We start from the raw sequence: 18,082 nt of genomic DNA, 5'->3' as shown, positions 1-18,082 counted from the left end.
TATAGTATTTACACTATGATCAATGATAAAATCTCAATACAAAAGTAATTTTTAGTAAAAGTGTGGTCAATTGTAGAATAAGGTGTTTAGACGTGATGATTCAACCTATAGAACGTTACTGCCACACGAAGAGATGAGAGTGCAATTATTTATTAACTCACTCCTCACTTTGTGTCTGTCTGATGCACTGCAGGCCCCTGATGGAGGCTAAAGAGAAAAACAAGGAACAAAGCATAGGAGGAAAGGACAAATTAACCCTACTGAGGTGTTTGAAATATATTCCCTGAGGATAATGTGAATCCAAAGCAGGTAATGAGCAGTTGGTTCCACTTGGGTTAAGATTCAGGAAAGTTCAGACAAAACATTTCTTTAGACATTGTCTCACACATATCCTATTTTAAGGGATTTTTTAACACATTAATTTTTCTTTTTACTGGGGACAGGTGCACACATGTCACAGTGTGCATATAGAGGTCAGAGGGCAACAACTTGCAGGTGTCAGTTCTCTCCTTTCACTAATCCAGGATCAAATTTGGGGAGTCAAACTTAGTGACCAGTTACTTTACCCACTGGGCCAAGTTACTGGCCTGTGTGTCATATTTTAAAACTCAACACAGAGTCTCGTATTTGTTACCATTAAATAAAAATTAATATGTATAAATAAGGTATTTTGTTATTATATAAATGATAAAGCAAATTATTTTGTTTATACTTTAAGACAAGCCAATGAGGTAGAGAGATGAAAGATAGATACCTCATTTTACATGTGGAAAAAAAATCAAGACTCTAAAATCTCAAATTTCATTTATACTTTCTCATGTTGGGGCAATGTGAGACTCAGAGGGATAGGAAACACTTTCCAGTATGAAACTCTGATTTGTAAAAAGGCAGCAATGGTTTAAAGGTGTGTTGATTTGTTCAAACCTCATTTTCTTCTCGTAGTTATTCATTTGCTATTCCTTATTCAACCACATTTCACCCATTCCTTCATTATTAGTCTCGCAGATCCTATCTCAATGGAAAGCAAGATCAGGGCAAGTCTAATGTCAATGGATAGAAGAGCACAGAATTCTTGCCACAAAAGGTTTCTACTCTTTGAAGAGTGACAACCGTCACCAGAGTTATAAGCAAAAGGTTATTAACTTCCATGAGGTGAAACTAAATGCTGGTATACCTCTGGTCTCCCATGTATGGGAAAAATGTCCAAGGAATCCTAAAATCAAATTATGACTTAATAAACACCAAAGCTCTGCAACTGCTCAGACCCCAGTTAACAAGTCACTACTGCTTTAACTTTCATGGTATGGATGACACAGCCCAATTCACAGTAACCCCTATCTGTGTCTTTATCTCTCTCATGCACATCCCTCCAAGTCTCTTAATGTCACCGAGTATTTTGATATTAGTCTTTGGCTTCTCTAGAAAATAACATTTCCTTGCTGTGATGGCAAAAGTGCTGTTGGTTATCTTGAAAACAAGATTACTTTCTGTCTCCAAAGAAAAGTTAACAAAGTTAAGTTCTGGGTACGACTCCAAATGTTGTCAGTGGATACTAACTTAATAATGTAGATTAAACTTCTTATCAGTGATCCTGGAACTTTAAGCACACACCTCATATCCCTTAGTTAATCTCACCCGATTCTGTTGCCTGGCTGTTCATACTTCCAACACTAGACCATATACCATTTCTATCTTGGCCAGAGTCACAACTTGACCCTGAAAAGCATCTTGAGAAGTCTCCGCCGGATCTCCTTTGTCTTAATGGAGTAGATGACAGGATTTAACATGGGAGGCACAAAGAGATAGAGAATAGACATGAGGATATGGACTGCATGAGGTAAGCCAGCCCCAAAACGATGCACAATGGACACACTGACCATGGGCACATAGAAGATGAGCACAGCCAAGATGTGGGACACACATGTGTTGAGTGTCTTGAGGCGCTCCTCCCGAGATGCAATGGCCAGCACTGATCGCAGGATAAGCACATAAGAAATGAGGATGAGTGCCGAGTCCAGGCCAAAAGTGAGTAACACAATGGACAACCCATAGTGGCTATTGAGGGAAACATCAGTACATGCCAGTTTAATCATGTCCACATGTAGGCAGTAAGCATGGGAGAGGATGTTCTGAGGGTGGCAGAAGGGAAGTCTACGCAAAAGTATTGGGAAGACCACAATGAGAACAAAGCTGCGGAGGACTGTTCCCAAGCCCATCGCCACAATTCGGGCATTGGTGAGCACCGTGGCGTAGCGCAGTGGATTGCATATGGCTACATAGCGATCAAAGCTCATGGCTAGAAGAATGCCAGACTCTGTCCAAGAAAAGAGATGTATAAAAAACATCTGGGCCAAGCATGCGTTAAAGGGGATCACTCGGGCATGGAAACAAAGGGCAGCCAGAACAGTTGGCAGGGTGGAAAAAGACACACCCAAGTCATTCACAGACAGTAGGGACAGGAAGTAGTACATGGGCTGGTGCAAGCTCTGCTCCTCCTTGACGATGAGGAGGATCAAGGAATTGCCTACAATGGAGACGGCATAGAATAAAAGGAAAGGGAGGGACAGCCAGAGCTCCATGGCTTCCATGCCTGGAAAGCCTGTCAGAATAAAGCTAGGAGCCTCAGAGGCATTGATCCTGAAGTTGCCCATGAGAGAATAAGGTCGTTTGTCACCAGTCAGATGTGTATTTTGTAAAACAACAGCATGTGTCCAGTACTGCTACTATCCCTGTGGAGGGAAAGGCAGCGCACAGGGGTTTTCATAACAATTGCATGTGTACTTGATCTCTGAAGTTCACGGAGCTACGGAGTTGTGAAACTCTGCCTATGAGAAGAAGCTTCTTTCTCGGGCTCTTTCAGAAGGTTGAACTGGAAATCTTTTCAAGGGAGTTGACCATCTCACTCAGTTTCTTAGTGGCTTCCTGAATATGGTCTTTATGGTCATTCAGCCAGCCACTTCCATATGCCTCAGACTTCATAACCGAGACCTAAGATGATCTATAAAAAATTAAACATCCGTTCTGAAAAATAAGGAAATACGTGTCCAAGTAAAGGAAATAAATAACCCTGGTTTTGATAAAGAAGCTACATGGCTAGAACTTCCTTTCTAACCCAACTTCAATCTCCAGGTTTTTTCCTATAAATGATTTTTTTAAAAAGTCACATGCTTTCATATATTCATAACATACCATTGCTGTTCCTCTATTAGAATGTCAAATTTCCCCAGGTATAAGAGATAAGAAATGCTACCTTACACCAGCCCAGTGAGAAGATGTGGTAAAAGAGAGAGATCACTTTACATCTTCCTTCTTTCCTCTCCTATATATGTTTTAGATCATTCATTTGAGAAAGAAACTGCATTTAACAATCTTTGTAACATTTCTATGGCAAGCCTACAAACCTTTAATGCCTGGTAAAAAATGACTTCAGAGTTTGGAGGCCAGATCAATTTCTGTGTCTCACAAATAATCATTAACACACATATCCATCATTGAATAACATACTGTTTCCATATTTACTATTCTATACAACCCTCAGGAAATACAGTTTTCTGTGGCAGAAGTTAAGCATTGTATCAGGTAATACTAATCCTAGATATTAGGAGGAAATTACCTGTTGGGGTACAAGGGCTTGAGAAAGAATTCCAAGGACCCACAAATGAAGGATGAGTTTGCTGGGAAACAGCATTAGTTTTGAAGAGGTAGGAATGACAGTCCAGAAATACTCAAGAGAAATTTTTAGAGTGTAGCTAACCCCTGACTACACCATGCAAAGAAAGAGCACTACTGTTTTTAGGGGAGACTGTGCCAAGGTGAACAGATTTCTTAAACACCCTAGTCTCATTCCACCATGGAATACATTCCACTTGAAGGAAATCTAAAATTATCTTAAGTAAAAGCCTATTTCTGCATAAGAGTAGCACTAACATCTGTTCCTGTTGCAACCAGAGAAGATGAAGAGGCCCCCATAGCCCTGCTGACACTAGTGTCTTTCGTTTCCTTGTAATTTTCCGGGTGTTTACACCAAGGAACAAAACTGGACGGGGGGAGAAGTGATAAAGAGTTAGAAAGACAATAATGGAAAAAGAGGAGGAAAAACTGAAATCAAATGGTTTTGTTTGTTTATTTGTTTGGTGGTGGTGTTTGGTTTTTCAAGACAGGGTTTCTCTGTGTAGCCCTGGCTGTCCTGGAACTCATTCTGTAGACCAGGCTGGCCTCAAACTCGCAGAGATCTGCCGGCATCTGACTCCCAAGTACTGGGATTAAAGGTGTGTGCCACCACCCAGCAAAAATGTTTTTGCTTTTGTTTAAAGAGAAAATAATATGAAAAGGGAAACGGTCAAGTGAGGAATTCTGGGTGTCACCAAGGATTGCTCAGGCCGATTCCACGTCCGCTGCAGTAGTGAGGCAGCTATTTCCCATGGGTAGGAAAGAGGAACGGGAACACAGACTTAAATGCAGGTCCACAGCCAGTGGTGCCTGGTCAAGCCCAGCTAGAGCCAGAACTTATCAGGCTGCTGTTGGCAAGGAGCATCCGCACTGATAGGCAGGTGGCAGGGACCCAAGGAGAGCAGCATCCAACAGGTTGGCAGCTTCCTGTCTTTGAGCGAGATCAGCTCCTCCTCTGATGAAATGAAAGATACAGGATGCAAGATGGAGAAGAAAGATTAGGAAAAAAGCAAGAGCAATACTCAGAGTAAAGATTAAGAGAAAGACAAATAAAATCACCAACAGCTGCAAGGCGAGACCTCAGCCCGTCTTATGCCCCTGGTGTCGTCTGCTGTACTCACCTCAGGCCTGGTAAAGGATATGCAAGAACCCATATTCATGCCAAATTTCTCAGGAGCCACCTCTCAACCTCTAAGCAATAGAGAGCCTACAGCAAGACCTAATATTCTTTAGCCAAACACTGTTGGGAATAGGTTCTTCACCACGGGACCCTGCTGTTTACCACCTGCCATCTATTCCCTTAGGTACTTGAGAGCTCTGTTCAGAGACCATGACCAAAGTTCCTCTCCTCCCAGTCAAACAGAGCTTATATGCACCTGTTCTATTTCCTCATGACTTCTGGGGTCCTGAAAACACTGTGTCCAATCAAAGTCTGAGTACCAAGGAGCCAAACACTAGTAAATGATGATATACAAATATAATTCATTCTTCCTCACCTCCAGCTCAACAGAGTCCTTCCCCCAAGCCTAGTTCCCACTCCAGACCCCTTCCCAGGTGAGGAGCAGAAAGAAGCTCTACTGTAAGGCTAGCTAATCTTATAGGCAATATAAACAAATGCTTATCAATGATGCCCTGTGTGTTCAGTCTCCTCTGAACTTCACCAAAGCTTAAGGACTTTGCCTTATGTAGTCTTCACAACCAACTCCACAGACAAGGAATCCTCCTCCTTCACACATGAGAAAGCTGCAGGCTCAGAAAGTCAAAGCACACTCAAAAATATTAGTACCAACTGACAAGGCTGCTTTCAAACACAGACCATTTGTTTATTCGCTTACAATCATCACAACACCTAACAGACACACATGATAATGCAAACCTACAATCACAGCATGGGGAGACTAAGACAAAAGGACTGTAAATTGGAGACCACCCTGGATGAGTCTAAGGCCTTGGCAGCATGAGAGAAACATAGCCACACTCTGCCTCCATAAATAAAAAATCCACTGCTATTTCACTTAGTGCCTTCTAGTTACACTGTTTGTTCCAAATGATCAAAATTCATCCTTCTCCAAAGCTGAATAAGCATTCTATTGTGCATATATGGTACATATTCTATTTTTCATTTAGCAGATTTTAGGTGCCTGGGCTGATTTCATGCCTTAATTGTTGTAAATAGTGCTGAAATACACATGAGCCTGCATGCGTCTCTTTGTTATGTAGATGTCATCTCTTTTGGAAATGTACCTAGGTAGAGATCATAGGGTGGGTTTTAGAATTTTAGGACTCTGTATTACTATCTGTAATAGACATGCTAGTTCCTATTCCTGTCAGAAGATGTGAGTCCCTCTCTCTCCCTATACTCATCAGTACCTGTTGTTATGGGATTTTTATTACTTCTTCTAGAGTTTCACAACAATGTCCTTTGACCATATTCGGCTCTTTTCAGATCCACACTCCCTTCCCTACTGATCTAACTTTGTGTCCTTTTTATTTTTTGGATGTGTGGTCTTCCACTAGAGAGTGGTCAGCTTAGCAGGGATTACCCTCATAGAGAAAACTGTCTCTTTCTCTCTCCCCCAGCAGCTAACAATTGCCAATAGCTCCATGGCTACTCATAGGACTTTGTGCTTAACTTCTCTCTCCATGCTGAGATTTGGTCTAGTTTGGGCTTGTACAGATTTTTATATGCTGCTTCTACTTCTATGAGTTTATATATGCAGCTGCCCTACTGTGTGTAGAAAGCAATATTTAGTCATCCCCCACCTCTAACACTCTTTCCACACCCTTTTCTACAGTAGATCTCTGAGCCTTGGGAGACTTGTGAGATACATATGTGTGTGTGTGTGTGTGTGTGTGTGTGTGTGTGTGTAACATATACATATATATATGTATGTATATGTAACATATACATACATATACATATATATATGTAGATGTAACCAACTGTCTTATTAAATAAGAAACACAGAACCAATGTAAAAAAGAAAGCCAAGAAGTCAGAGCTAAGAGCTAAAAACCTTACCCTTTCTTTCGCGGTGGTCCTACCTCTCCGAAAGAGACCTACTTCCTGTGTGTCTGTCTTTATAAAGACTTTCTGTTCTGCCTTCTCATTGGTTGTAAACCCAACCACATGACTGCCTCATCACTGCCTGTCTGTACAGACCTCCAGGACTTCTATGGTTGGTATTGAGATTAAAGGCGTGTGTCTCCAATGCTGGATGTATCCTTGAACACACAGAGATCTACCTAGCTCTGCCTACCAAGTGCTGGGATTAAAGGCGTGCACCACCACCACCCAGCTTTCGCTATGGCTCTAATAGCTCTGACCCCCGGGGAACTTTATTTATTAACATACAAATAAAATCATATTTCAGTACAAATAATATATATATATATTCCCTTCAGGGCAGAACATTCTGCTGTCTCTTATTCTCTGCACTCTGGCTAGTTGTGGGTCTCTGTACTAATCACCATCTACTTTTCTGATGAAAGTTGAGCAATGCATTGATCTATGGGCATAATGATGTCTTTAAAACTCTATTCAATACTATGTTTATTTAAGCAGGAAAATAGTAGTAGTAATAGTAGTAGTTTCTCCTGTAGGACATATGACGTGTCTAGTCACAGGTTCTTACCCTGATAATGGTGCCAGATATATGTTTCATCTTGTAGAATGGGATTTAAATTTAATCAGAAAGTGTTTGTTTACTCTCAAGATGTTTGTGACATGAAATCACTATGGGCTTGTCTTATCAGGCCAGGGGATTTGTTTTGTTAAAAAACAAAAATCAATCACCCTAATTGGGGTAAAAGATGATATCTCTTCTTACTTCTTAATACTGTCATTATAAAAGAGATGAAGAGAACCCATATCTTTTCAGGGGGCTGGGAATGCTAATAATAAGCAATGCTAAAAAAATCAAGTGCTAATGAAATTAACATTAATTTTAGTAATAAGTTCTTATTGTAAGTGTTCCTTTGATTTTTAATTTTCTGTGACTAAGCAAAAATATCGAGAGCAATATGGGGAAATTTGGCATTCTAAATGACAGCTGTTGGACTCTTCCCTGGTGCCCTGCTTCCACAAACAGACAACAGTCAGTCAAATAGCCAGTCAGATAACCCATATGCTAAGTGTGTGTGTGTGTGTGTGTGTGTGTGTGTGTGTGTGTGTGTGTGTGTAAAAGAGGGGGGGCATGGAGAGAGAGATAGAGACAGAGCTATTTTCTGGAGTTTATCATTCTTATAAAACAGAACAAAATAAAAAGCACATATCAAAAACTGTTTATAGTTTTTATTACTCTATAGTATTTTTGCCCTGTTCAGACATAAGTCACTGACTATGAAACATACATCACATATAAATTTTAAACACAGGCTGATTTCCCTCTTGGTTGTAGGTATTCAGATTGTTTGTTTGTTTGTTTGTTTGTTTTTATATGAATATATGCATGCCTGAGTGAGTTTATGTTTACCATGTGGTGCCTGCAGAGGATTGAAAAAGGTGTGTGATTTCCTGGAATAGGGATTACAGGCAGTTGAAAACAACTGCACATGGGTCTTAAGACCTGAATCTAGCTCTTTAGCAAGAACAGAACACACTCTTAACTGCTGAGCCATCTCTCCAGCCCTATCAGGTGCTTGTTTTGGAGCAACTATATAACAACATTTTTTAAGTAACAGTCATTTTGTGAGAGTATATTTTGTCTGTCCAGCAAAGTTCACACATTTTACTGGGTAACATTTTCACTTCTCTAAACACAGTGAGCTGAAATTCAAAATGTGCATTTGGGGGTGGATCTCAATCAAGAAATTCCGAGACCCCCAACTACCCAAAAACACGGCAGACATTAATAGTCTATATTAAATAGTAGATGAATACTCGTAGAAAACTATTGTATTTCTAAAGAGAGTTTTTCATTTGGAGGCTCTCCAGGGTTTAAATAAAGCATGATTTCCACTTCTCTTCTGATTTGGAGTTTGATCTGAGCTACACTGTTGAAACAAAAGTTTGATGTTCATGAGAAATAGGCTGTAGTAGTTTATAAATACACTTTTAAAGGGCTTAGGCTCCTTTCTCTCCACCCTGGGTGGCCATGAAGAGATTGGGAGGCCAAGGTAGACATAAAAATCATTGTTTCTTTCTTGTTTTTTACCAACTCCATAATGAATGGAGGCTAGATGGCAAGATTTATCCAGACAAGATTGTAAGAAGCTATTCAATGGAGAAGCAAAGCCTAAACTTCCAGATAAACGATTTCTGGTATAAGCAGCTTTTAGGATGTTTCATTAGAATTATTATTAGAATTAGAATTAAACTTGGCTACAAGCATCCAGTCATGTGAAAACAAGTTAATCTTGCTGAGAGCAGAAGCTGATCTCAGAAGTCACCCACTGTGCTTACACCATTGTCGACAACATTGCAAACATTCTCCACTCTCCTCTAAGTTATTTATATTTAAAAGGCTGTTCTTAAAGTGTAACTGTTGAAAAATTAAATTGAGAATAAAAAGCTGACCCTCCCCCTTACCAGCTGCAGCACTCAGGAGAGTGGGTCCTGCACCTTGCCTGGACAGCACGGTAGAGCTGACCTGTTGGCAGAGGTGTGGGTGAGCCAGCCCCAATGTTGTAAGCATGGGCGAGCTATCCTCATTCCTCCTTGGTCATGTGGTGGCATGGGCAGGGGAAGAGGCAGGTAGAAGAGCTGGCCCTGAGTGAGAGAGTCCGCCCTACCCCTCATCTACTGCAGCTCTTGGGAGAGTAGGCCTTACACCTCACCTGGGTAACACAGTAGAGCTGGCCCTGAAGGTGTAGGTGTGGGAGAACCAATCCTAAGGACACCAAAGCGGGAGAACTGGGCCTGCCCCTGGCTCATAGATGCAAGGGTGAACTAGCCAGGGCAATGCTGGAGAGCTCACTCTGGTGGTGAGGACAGGGGAGAGCTGGCAGGCTGACTAATCCTGCAACTACCCAGTCCCAGAACCAAGGTAATGTGTTGGCCACCTCCAACATCCACCCCATCTGTGATCTGCTGGAGCATGGGGAAGGTGGAGGAGTCAATCCTTTGGACCCAGGGCTGCAGGATCCCCATGACACAGGGCAGCAACAGAATGTCCAGGAAGAGTCGCAGTGAGAGCCAATGGTGTAGCAGAGACCAAAGGCCTTAAACCAAACCAATGATGCTTTTTTATGAATGTCTGCATGTAAAAATGGATGGATAAAGGTGTTTGCTGCATGACTCACTGTGTCACACTGCAGCTTCCATGATGAGATTTTCCCTTTTCCTTTTTTCCCTTTTTTCTCTTAAATTTTATTTTGTTTTATTCTAAGGGAGGGGAGATGGATAGGACTGGTAGACATGATGTGAAAGACACAAAGAATAAATAAAAAGGAAGAAGAAAGTGAAAAAAAACAAATCTACCCTTTCATGATTCATTACCATTGATTATATTCGAATTGAAGTGGAAACTATACTAAGGAATATATTTCCTCCTTAAAAATCTGCTGAGTCATTTGTGAGACTTTAGATGTTGCCTTTATTGATACAATATCAGAAATATGAGAAGATCTGACCAGGCTACCAACATGGCTCACACCTCTGCCTCATAATCTGAAACTACAAAGGGTCCTGCACTGAAAAGAGCCTTGAACTTGATTCAATACTCTCCTGCCCTGTTTCTGAAAATATTAATAATTTTAAGGTATATTTTGTGAAATGAAGACTAATGGTCAGGGAGCATGCACATGTCCATGATCATTCCTTAGCACATGGCCTTAGGGATGACCTGTGTCCATAGAAACCATAGCATACAGTACATAGGAAATTCAGTGACACCAACACTGTTATAGAGAAGAGGAGAGAAGAGGGGGAAAGAGATGAGAAAATAAGCATGAATATTGGGAAGCCTGCAGAAGAGGGAGAGGAAGGATTGAAGAATCCATCAGTGTCACAGGCACCACAAGAAACGCACAGAATCAACTAACCTGGCTCATTTTAAACTTGAGTGCATCCCAATCTATACAAAACTACATGCTTTGAACCAAAAAGGAAGGAATTCAGAGATTTACCAAACACAATCCCTGAGCTTACAAAACCTAGGATGGATAGACAGTTATATGCAGATTGCACATTCACCTTTCATGTCCAGAAACAAATCATCATGTGTGTCTACACATTGCCTAAACACATGGCTCTTCTGCTGCTCATACCTCACAAGACTCAAATTCACATGACAACCCACCACAGCTAAAGCCTACACATGCCAGTCTATGATAGGTATGCCCTTAGTATTAGAGTCTCTAAAAATGGTTGTTCAAAGAAAGAAGTCAGGGTTCAATTGCTAATATCTAAAATAAATCAAAGGAAAAAACTCATGGTGACTCATAGCAAGGCTGCATCGAACCACTTCAAAAGCATGGCCCCATTCAGAGAGCACACTGCTACTGCAACTCAGTATCTGTTTCCAAATTTCCCCTGAAATACAGATTTATCTGTACTCCACCTTTCCAGAGTCTCCATCCATTTTCACTCATGGAAGAGCATTCTCCTTACAATTACCATGTGAAGTATTCTCTTGGGGCAACAATAAGCTAAAAAAGAAAACGTTACAGAAAGACCAGGCCTCTGATTTCCACTGTCCAAGTGTTTCCCCCCCCCCCTAGGAATTGTGGTTATCAGAGACAATCTTCTGACAAACAAGCTCTCTCTCCCTCTCCCCCCTCCTGCCTCCTTTTATCTGTCTCTTTAAAACAGTGAGTGATTTCAGAAATAGATACAGATATTTATACAGAGTACCATGCGAGAAGAACATTGGTATCTGAGTGCTGGCCATCTAAATCAACAGTTAAATGAAGTGAAATGCTAACATTTGAATCCCGAGACCTGAGAGCTGATTGTAATTCTGACAGTGCTGGGCTCTGCATCTCATCACTTTATGTCTGTGAGCTTGGACCTGCAAAGATCAAGGTAAGATCAATGTTTAAACTCCACCACTCTGGTTGCTGCTCTGGGGCAAGGAGCTTATGAGATACAGAAGGGGCTGCTTCTGCCATTTGAATGTTTGATTTGTTTTTTGGTTTTTTGGGGGGGTTGTTTTTTTGTTTTGTTTTGTTTTGTTTTGTTTTTTTAGGATTGAGGATAATTTTATTTGCACTTAAGAGAAAAACAGCAGATTAGGCAAGCTGTCAGTATAAGCATCTGGCAGAGGGAGATGGAGAAGAGATAGGGAGAAAGCCATGTCTTTTGTAGTGAATGTCAATGAGCTGCCATGGGGCAAAAGAAGAGGGTGGCTTCAGAGAAAGAATGAGAAAGCCCAAAGTGCAGGGGAAGGTATGTATAACCTTTGGACAGTATCCGAAAAAGAGATAAAGAGAAGTTTAAAAAGAAGAAGAGGAGTAACACATTCTTGAGTCCTGTCTCAGAAAAATGGGCAGGCAGTATGGCAGAGACCCCACAGTGCTGCCTGATGGGAGGGGCAGCAAGCATTGACCTGGGGTTAAAACTTTTACCCCATTATTCACCTACTTTCTTCAATGCGAAAAGGCTGTATGAGATAGGCAAGCCAAATGTTGTCACTCTCAATTCAGAAAGAATTCAAAACCCCAGCAAGGTTGTAAGGTTCAGCTGGTATATAAAATCAAAGGGTAGATGAGCTGGGCTTCCACTGCTGTGTATGCCAGGATGACACAGAGATTTGAAAATAGCCATACAAAATTAATATGTCTGAATTAAGGTTCAGGATACTCAACAAAAAGATACCTGGAGGTCTATGATGTGTCGCTGAAGGAAGATACATACAATACACACTATCCTTCTGCAACAAAAACATCTCATTCTTTAGGATACCTTTGTTGCTGGCAACACCTGGCTTATCCACCCTATCTCTACATCTTATTTTACTAGCATTTGGTATGCTAGCTGGTCATCGCATCTAGCCATTGCCCTGGTGGGTTTGCAGAGCCATGCACTGACTTCAAAGTAGTTGGGAGTGCTGTAGCCACATCTAACATGTGTGATGTATTTCATACTTAAATTACTGTGGATACTCCTGAAGCAGATGGAGATATACAGGTTAGCTAACACTTAAGACACAAAAACAAGCTATTAGACATATAATTAGGTCGATATTTTCAGATACAGAGATACTAAAGCATGGAGGTACTGAGCCAAATGGGCAGTGCTGTGTTACTGTGAATTGCCAAGTAATTGTTTTAGTGAAGCTGATCAAAGGCTAGGTCAATGAAAAGGTTGAGATCAGAACCCAATAAAGATAATTTCAACCCAGTACAATTTTAAAAATGTAGTAGATAAAATAAAATTAAAAGGTAACTAAGAACCAGGTAAGAAAGGGAACTTCAAAAATCTGAGAGGAATGAAAAAAACAAAAAAGGTTGCCTGGGCATGTGATATAAACTGAAAAAAGAAACAAGCAGTGTCCCTAGCTGTGTGTACAGAAAAGAAGCAAAGTGTGTGGGGGAAGTGGTAGGAAATAGATCCAAGTGCGTTAAGCTGAGCAGAGTTTGATGCTTGGGGTTTGATTCTAAATGCATACCACCAATGATGAGCACAAAAAGAAAAAACTGTTATATATGACAGCATCTTCTCAGATGCTCAATCTAGTTAGGAGAAATGAGTATTTTCTGTTTAAAGACAATTTTTCATAGAAAAGCCATTATTTTAGGTGAACCACCTGTATACCTGATGCTACAGGACTGGTGTGCAATTTCACCTTGGGTTGAGCCCTTCTTCTGTCAAGGATGTCATCCTCTAACGTGAGTGACAGTCTCCCAGCCACCCTCTTCCTGACAGGGATCCCAGGGCTGGAGGCTTTCCACCTCTGGATTTCGATCCCTTTCTGTGTCATGTATCTGATAGCACTGCTTGGTAACGCTGCCCTCATCCTTGTCATTGGGACAGAGAGTGCTCTTCATGCTCCCATGTACCTCTTCCTCTGCCTTCTCTCACTCACTGACCTGGCTCTCAGCTCTACCACTGTACCCAAAACACTTGCCATTCTGTGGCTCCATGCTGGACAGATTTCCTTTGGTGAATGCCTAACCCAGATGTTTTGTGTCCATTTCATCTATGCTGTGGAGTCCTCAGTTCTCCTTGCCATGGCCTTTGATCGATATGTGGCCATCTGCAACCCACTAAGATATACAACCATTCTCAATCATACTGTCATAGGCCAAATTGTCTTTGCTGGGATAGTCCGTAGTGTGGCTCTTGTCTCTCCATTCATCTTTTTGCTGAAGCGACTGCCCTACTGTGGTCACCATGTCATGGCTCACACATACTGTGAGCATATGGGCATTGCTAGGCTTGCCTGTGCCAACATCACTGTCAACATTGTCTATGGGCTGACTGCGGCTCTGATGGCCGTGGGCCTGGATTCAGTCCTCATTGCCATCTCCTATGGCTTCATCCTCCAGGCTGTCTTTCGTCTTCCATCTCGAGATGCCAGACGCAAGGCTCTGAGTACCTGTGGCTCTCACCTTGGTGTCATTCTGGTTTTCTACACCCCTGCTTTCTTCTCCTTCCTCACCCATCGCTTTGGTCACAACCGAGTTCCCAAGCACGTGCACATCTTCCTGGCTAACCTCTATGTGCTAGTGCCTCCTGTGCTCAATCCCATTATCTATGGAGCAAGAACCAAGGAGATTCGGAGCCGGTTTGTAAGACTGCTTCGTTTAGGGAAAGGCTGAGTATTAATTCTGAGCAAAGATTGAAGATGACAAAAAAAAATACATGGGCAGGTTAGTCATCTAGATAGTCGTGTGGATGGAATCTGTGATGTGTTAATGACAACATAACATGGGAAAATTCTGGAACAGAAATAGTCTGGTGAATGTGGCTTGTTAACATCACAGTAAGGTGCTCTGTCCACCACTCTTAAACATACAGGTGATTACATTTTCTTCTGTCATTTTAGAAGGAGATATCATTTGCTAGGAGGAGGGGAAGGAAAGGGAGGAGGTATGTTCTGAAGAGAATACTGCATCTCAAGGTTGCAATAGTCTACCGGCACAATATGGAAAATAAAACAAAGAAATCAGAATGGCATTCAGAGTGACTGTAAACCCAAACTGGAAAGCTCTAGGTCATGGGTGCACCCATGGGTCTGAAGAAGCACATGTGTTTGAATGTGTTCTCTCACTTGGCTTTCAGCTTTGAGCCAGTTATGAAATCTTCCTTTGTCAAGTAAGGTCACCTTTGAAACAGGGATAATGGAAATACCTTTAGGATCATGATAAGGACTAAATAAATCACAGTGTGTACCCAAACCTGGAGTGGTCCCTAAAATGTAAAAATGTTCAATAAATAAATGTGAATTATAAAATTTATTTAATCTCAAAACATTATTAATCTAGCTTTACAACTTACATAAGACTTTCTGTGTATTCTCCCATCATATAATTATTAGAACTATTTTATAGTATCTATATAAAATAGGCAGTAATTGATACGATGAGTGCTTAATAAAATTATATATTCTTCCAATACATTCCTTGCCCTTCACTTCTGAGTTTTATTTTTTAATAGTATGTGCATCCTCACTAAGCATTTAAGGAAGCTTATTTGAATTCAAGTTGCCTTTGTGCAGAATTTCTTTTGACTTCAGTCACTAAGTAGTTGTTAAAGCTTCCTCTATTGAGAACGTGTTGTGCTTCTCAAATGTGGAGTGGAGTGTGCATTAATGTTTTTCATTGAATTTAGAAAATATTCAGCTTGTGATTCTTAAATAGTTTCGCTTTACTTTCTCTTTCTTCCTACAATATCCATGCATGTACATAGATACACTTGGCATGTCTCAGGATCTCAGAGGCTCTCTGCTCATTCTCTTTCATTTTTTTCTCTTATCAGTTACTTAGACAGGAAACATCCATTGACAAATCTTCAAGTTTGCTACTTCTGTTTTCTGTCCAGTCTTTGGCCCAGTCTACTGCTGGCCTCGGAAAATTTCATTTGGGTTTTGTGGTTTTAAAAAATGTGTTTTTTCTAATCCTTTCTGACATATCTTTGGTAATAAAGTCATATTTTACCTTCCTTTCTATCTTCAGACATATTTCCCTTTAGATCTTTTAAACATATTTAAAATACTCTAGTTAAACTCTTAGTTAAGTAAACCCAAATTTTATTTTCCTCAAGAACATTTGGGCTTAATATTTGTCGTGTGTGTGTGTGTGTGTGTGTGTGTGTGTGTGTGTGTGTGTGTGTGTGTGTGCCATGTTTCCTTCTTTTTTTGTATATATGAAAGTTTTATGTTGAACACTGTCAAAAGACACACTGAAGGTAAATGGCTCATGAGACATCAGAGAACTACAAAGCAAACCACAAGGAGACAGATTAACCATTGCATTGGTTGGGAAGGGTTGGTGGAACTAGATTTTCTTCATACAGTGGCCATCAATACGTTAAATAGTTAACTACTTAGGAAAAGGGTTTGCAGTCTCATTTTACTCAATGAAATGTAAGTCACTGAGAATGAAGTCATTCTAACCCTAGGTATCTAGAAGAAAAGAAAGCATCTATCCAAAGAAAGAAAAAAAATTCTGTTGAAATGAATATACTTTACATACAGTCACACCTTAGATATATCCAGGGATCTGTAACAGAACTAAAACAAAGGAAATATCTCCGTAAAATAAACACAAGTTTTTATTTCCTGGTTCATATGAAAGTTGCTTATACTGTAGTATTCTCTGTGATGTGGGTAATAGCAACATAGTGAATAAAACAATGCATGTACTTTAATTGTAAAACAATTCATTAGTAGAACATAGAACTGTACACTTTTAATCCAAACACTACGGAAGCTGGGGCAGGAGGATTGCTACTTCAAAACCAGCCTGCACTACAATGTGAGTTCCAGGACAGCATGTGCTACATAATCTAAAAAGAAAATTTTATTATTAAAAACTGCTAATGGTCATTAGAGTTATTGGAAATATATAACCTGTAGACTTATGATGCAGGGTTACCACAGATCTTCAGTTTTAAAAAAAAAAAGCATATGCTATTGTGGGCGAATGTTAACAGAGACTCACAACTAGTCAAAGTGCAGAAAATTAGGAAGAGAAGAGTACTGGACCACAAATGCTGGACCACCTCACCCAAGGCTCAGGTAACATTGCAGAAGAGAAGCAGAAAGATTGCAAGAGCCATAGGGTAGGAAGGTCTATGTGAGAGAATGCTTTCTGGCTATGAGAGGGCTCTGCCCTCAGGAACCCACAGCAGCTATGGCTGCCAAATCAAGCCATTCCAGAAGAAGTCGAAGGGGGAGAGTGGTGGTAAAAACACATTGTATCTGGGTGTAAAATTCTTAAAGAACAGATAAATAAAAGAAAAAAATTAAAGTATTGTATTTATTTATGGTGTACAGCATAGTGTTCTGGAATGTAATGCACATTTGTAATATACATTTTATATCAAGCTATTTTTATGTGCAACACATCACACACCTTTCATCCATTTATGAGAACATACATATTGACTTCTTAGCCAGGAATACATGTGTTCTCTTTGTACTGGGGCCATACTAATCTACTTTGTATCACTCCACTTTAGTATATATGTTACCAAAGGAAGCACTAAAATACTTTACAAACTTTAAAAACTTTAAATTGTGTATCCATAGGTGTATTCCTGAAGCAGTCCATATGGAAAAGGGACCAGGGACACTGGAGATGGGGGAAGACAGGAGGAATAGAAAGGGTGGGGGGGGGGGGGGGAGCATGGAGAGGAGGTGATCAGAAAAAAAAAAAAAAAAAAAAAAAAAAAAAAAAAAAAAAAAAAAAAAAAAAAAAAAAAGCCGTAGACATGGTCAGTGCATGATACATTGTAGGGAAATATCCCATGGAACCCACTAAATCGTGTGATTAATTCATGTTAATAAAAATACTTATTCCTCAACTTCTCAGTCTTATCTTTAAGATAGCACCTTGTCTGCCTTAAATGTTCTGAAGTCACATAGAGCTACACAGTTAATCATATATAATTGCCTTTTAACAGTCATCCATGGGGAAAAGGTTATTCGCATGGGAGAGCTCTGGATCCTACCACATTTAGACAGAATTGCAACCTGCATTTTCAGGGGAAGGAGCAGAAACCCAAGCATCAAAGTCACTGTAAAGGACACAGACAGTTCCACCCATGTCTGGTCCTTCTGAGTGGCACCAGGTTACAAGTTTTGACTCTGAATCCAAGCTGTTGTTTACATGTAACTAAAGAGCTCGAAAATAGAGGATTGGATGAGGAAAAACTACAATGCACAAATCCACTGATATTAACAAAATTCAGCTTTGTTTTTACATTAAAAAACTCTCTAAATCAATGCAAGTCATTGTTTAATAGCTAGAGTTCTGAAAAGGTTGACCCTAAAATACTTTCAATATTTCCTCATTGCTTTAAAAG

General features: G+C 40.4%; 2 protein-coding genes across 2 annotated transcripts; one reads left to right on the top strand and one right to left on the bottom strand.

The window, feature by feature from the left end:
• Positions 1–1,703: 1,703 nt before the first annotated feature.
• On the bottom strand, positions 1,704–2,651 carry LOC114706677 (olfactory receptor 51I2-like). The gene has a single exon (XM_028889168.1). The coding sequence runs from the start codon at positions 2,649–2,651 to the stop codon at positions 1,704–1,706; it is 948 nt and encodes a 315-aa protein (XP_028745001.1).
• A 10,662-nt stretch (positions 2,652–13,313) lies between these two features.
• LOC114706641 (olfactory receptor 52D1-like) lies at positions 13,314–14,373 on the top strand. Its single transcript, XM_028889135.1, has one exon. The coding sequence runs from the start codon at positions 13,426–13,428 to the stop codon at positions 14,371–14,373; it is 948 nt and encodes a 315-aa protein (XP_028744968.1). The 5' UTR covers positions 13,314–13,425.
• The last annotated feature ends 3,709 nt before the right edge of the window (positions 14,374–18,082 follow it).

The sequence above is a fragment of the Peromyscus leucopus genome, chromosome 1, assembly GCF_004664715.2.
Source record: "Peromyscus leucopus breed LL Stock chromosome 1, UCI_PerLeu_2.1, whole genome shotgun sequence".
Classification (NCBI taxonomy): domain Eukaryota; kingdom Metazoa; phylum Chordata; class Mammalia; order Rodentia; family Cricetidae; genus Peromyscus; species Peromyscus leucopus.
Note: the sequence above shows the minus strand (reverse complement) of the source record. Positions and strands in the feature narration are given on the sequence as shown.

Coding starts and splice junctions, on each gene's coding strand:
- LOC114706677 (XM_028889168.1), bottom strand. CDS start 2,651: ATGGGCAACTTCAGGATCAATGCCTCTGAGGCTCCTAGCTTTATTCTG.
- LOC114706641 (XM_028889135.1), top strand. CDS start 13,426: ATGTCATCCTCTAACGTGAGTGACAGTCTCCCAGCCACCCTCTTCCTG.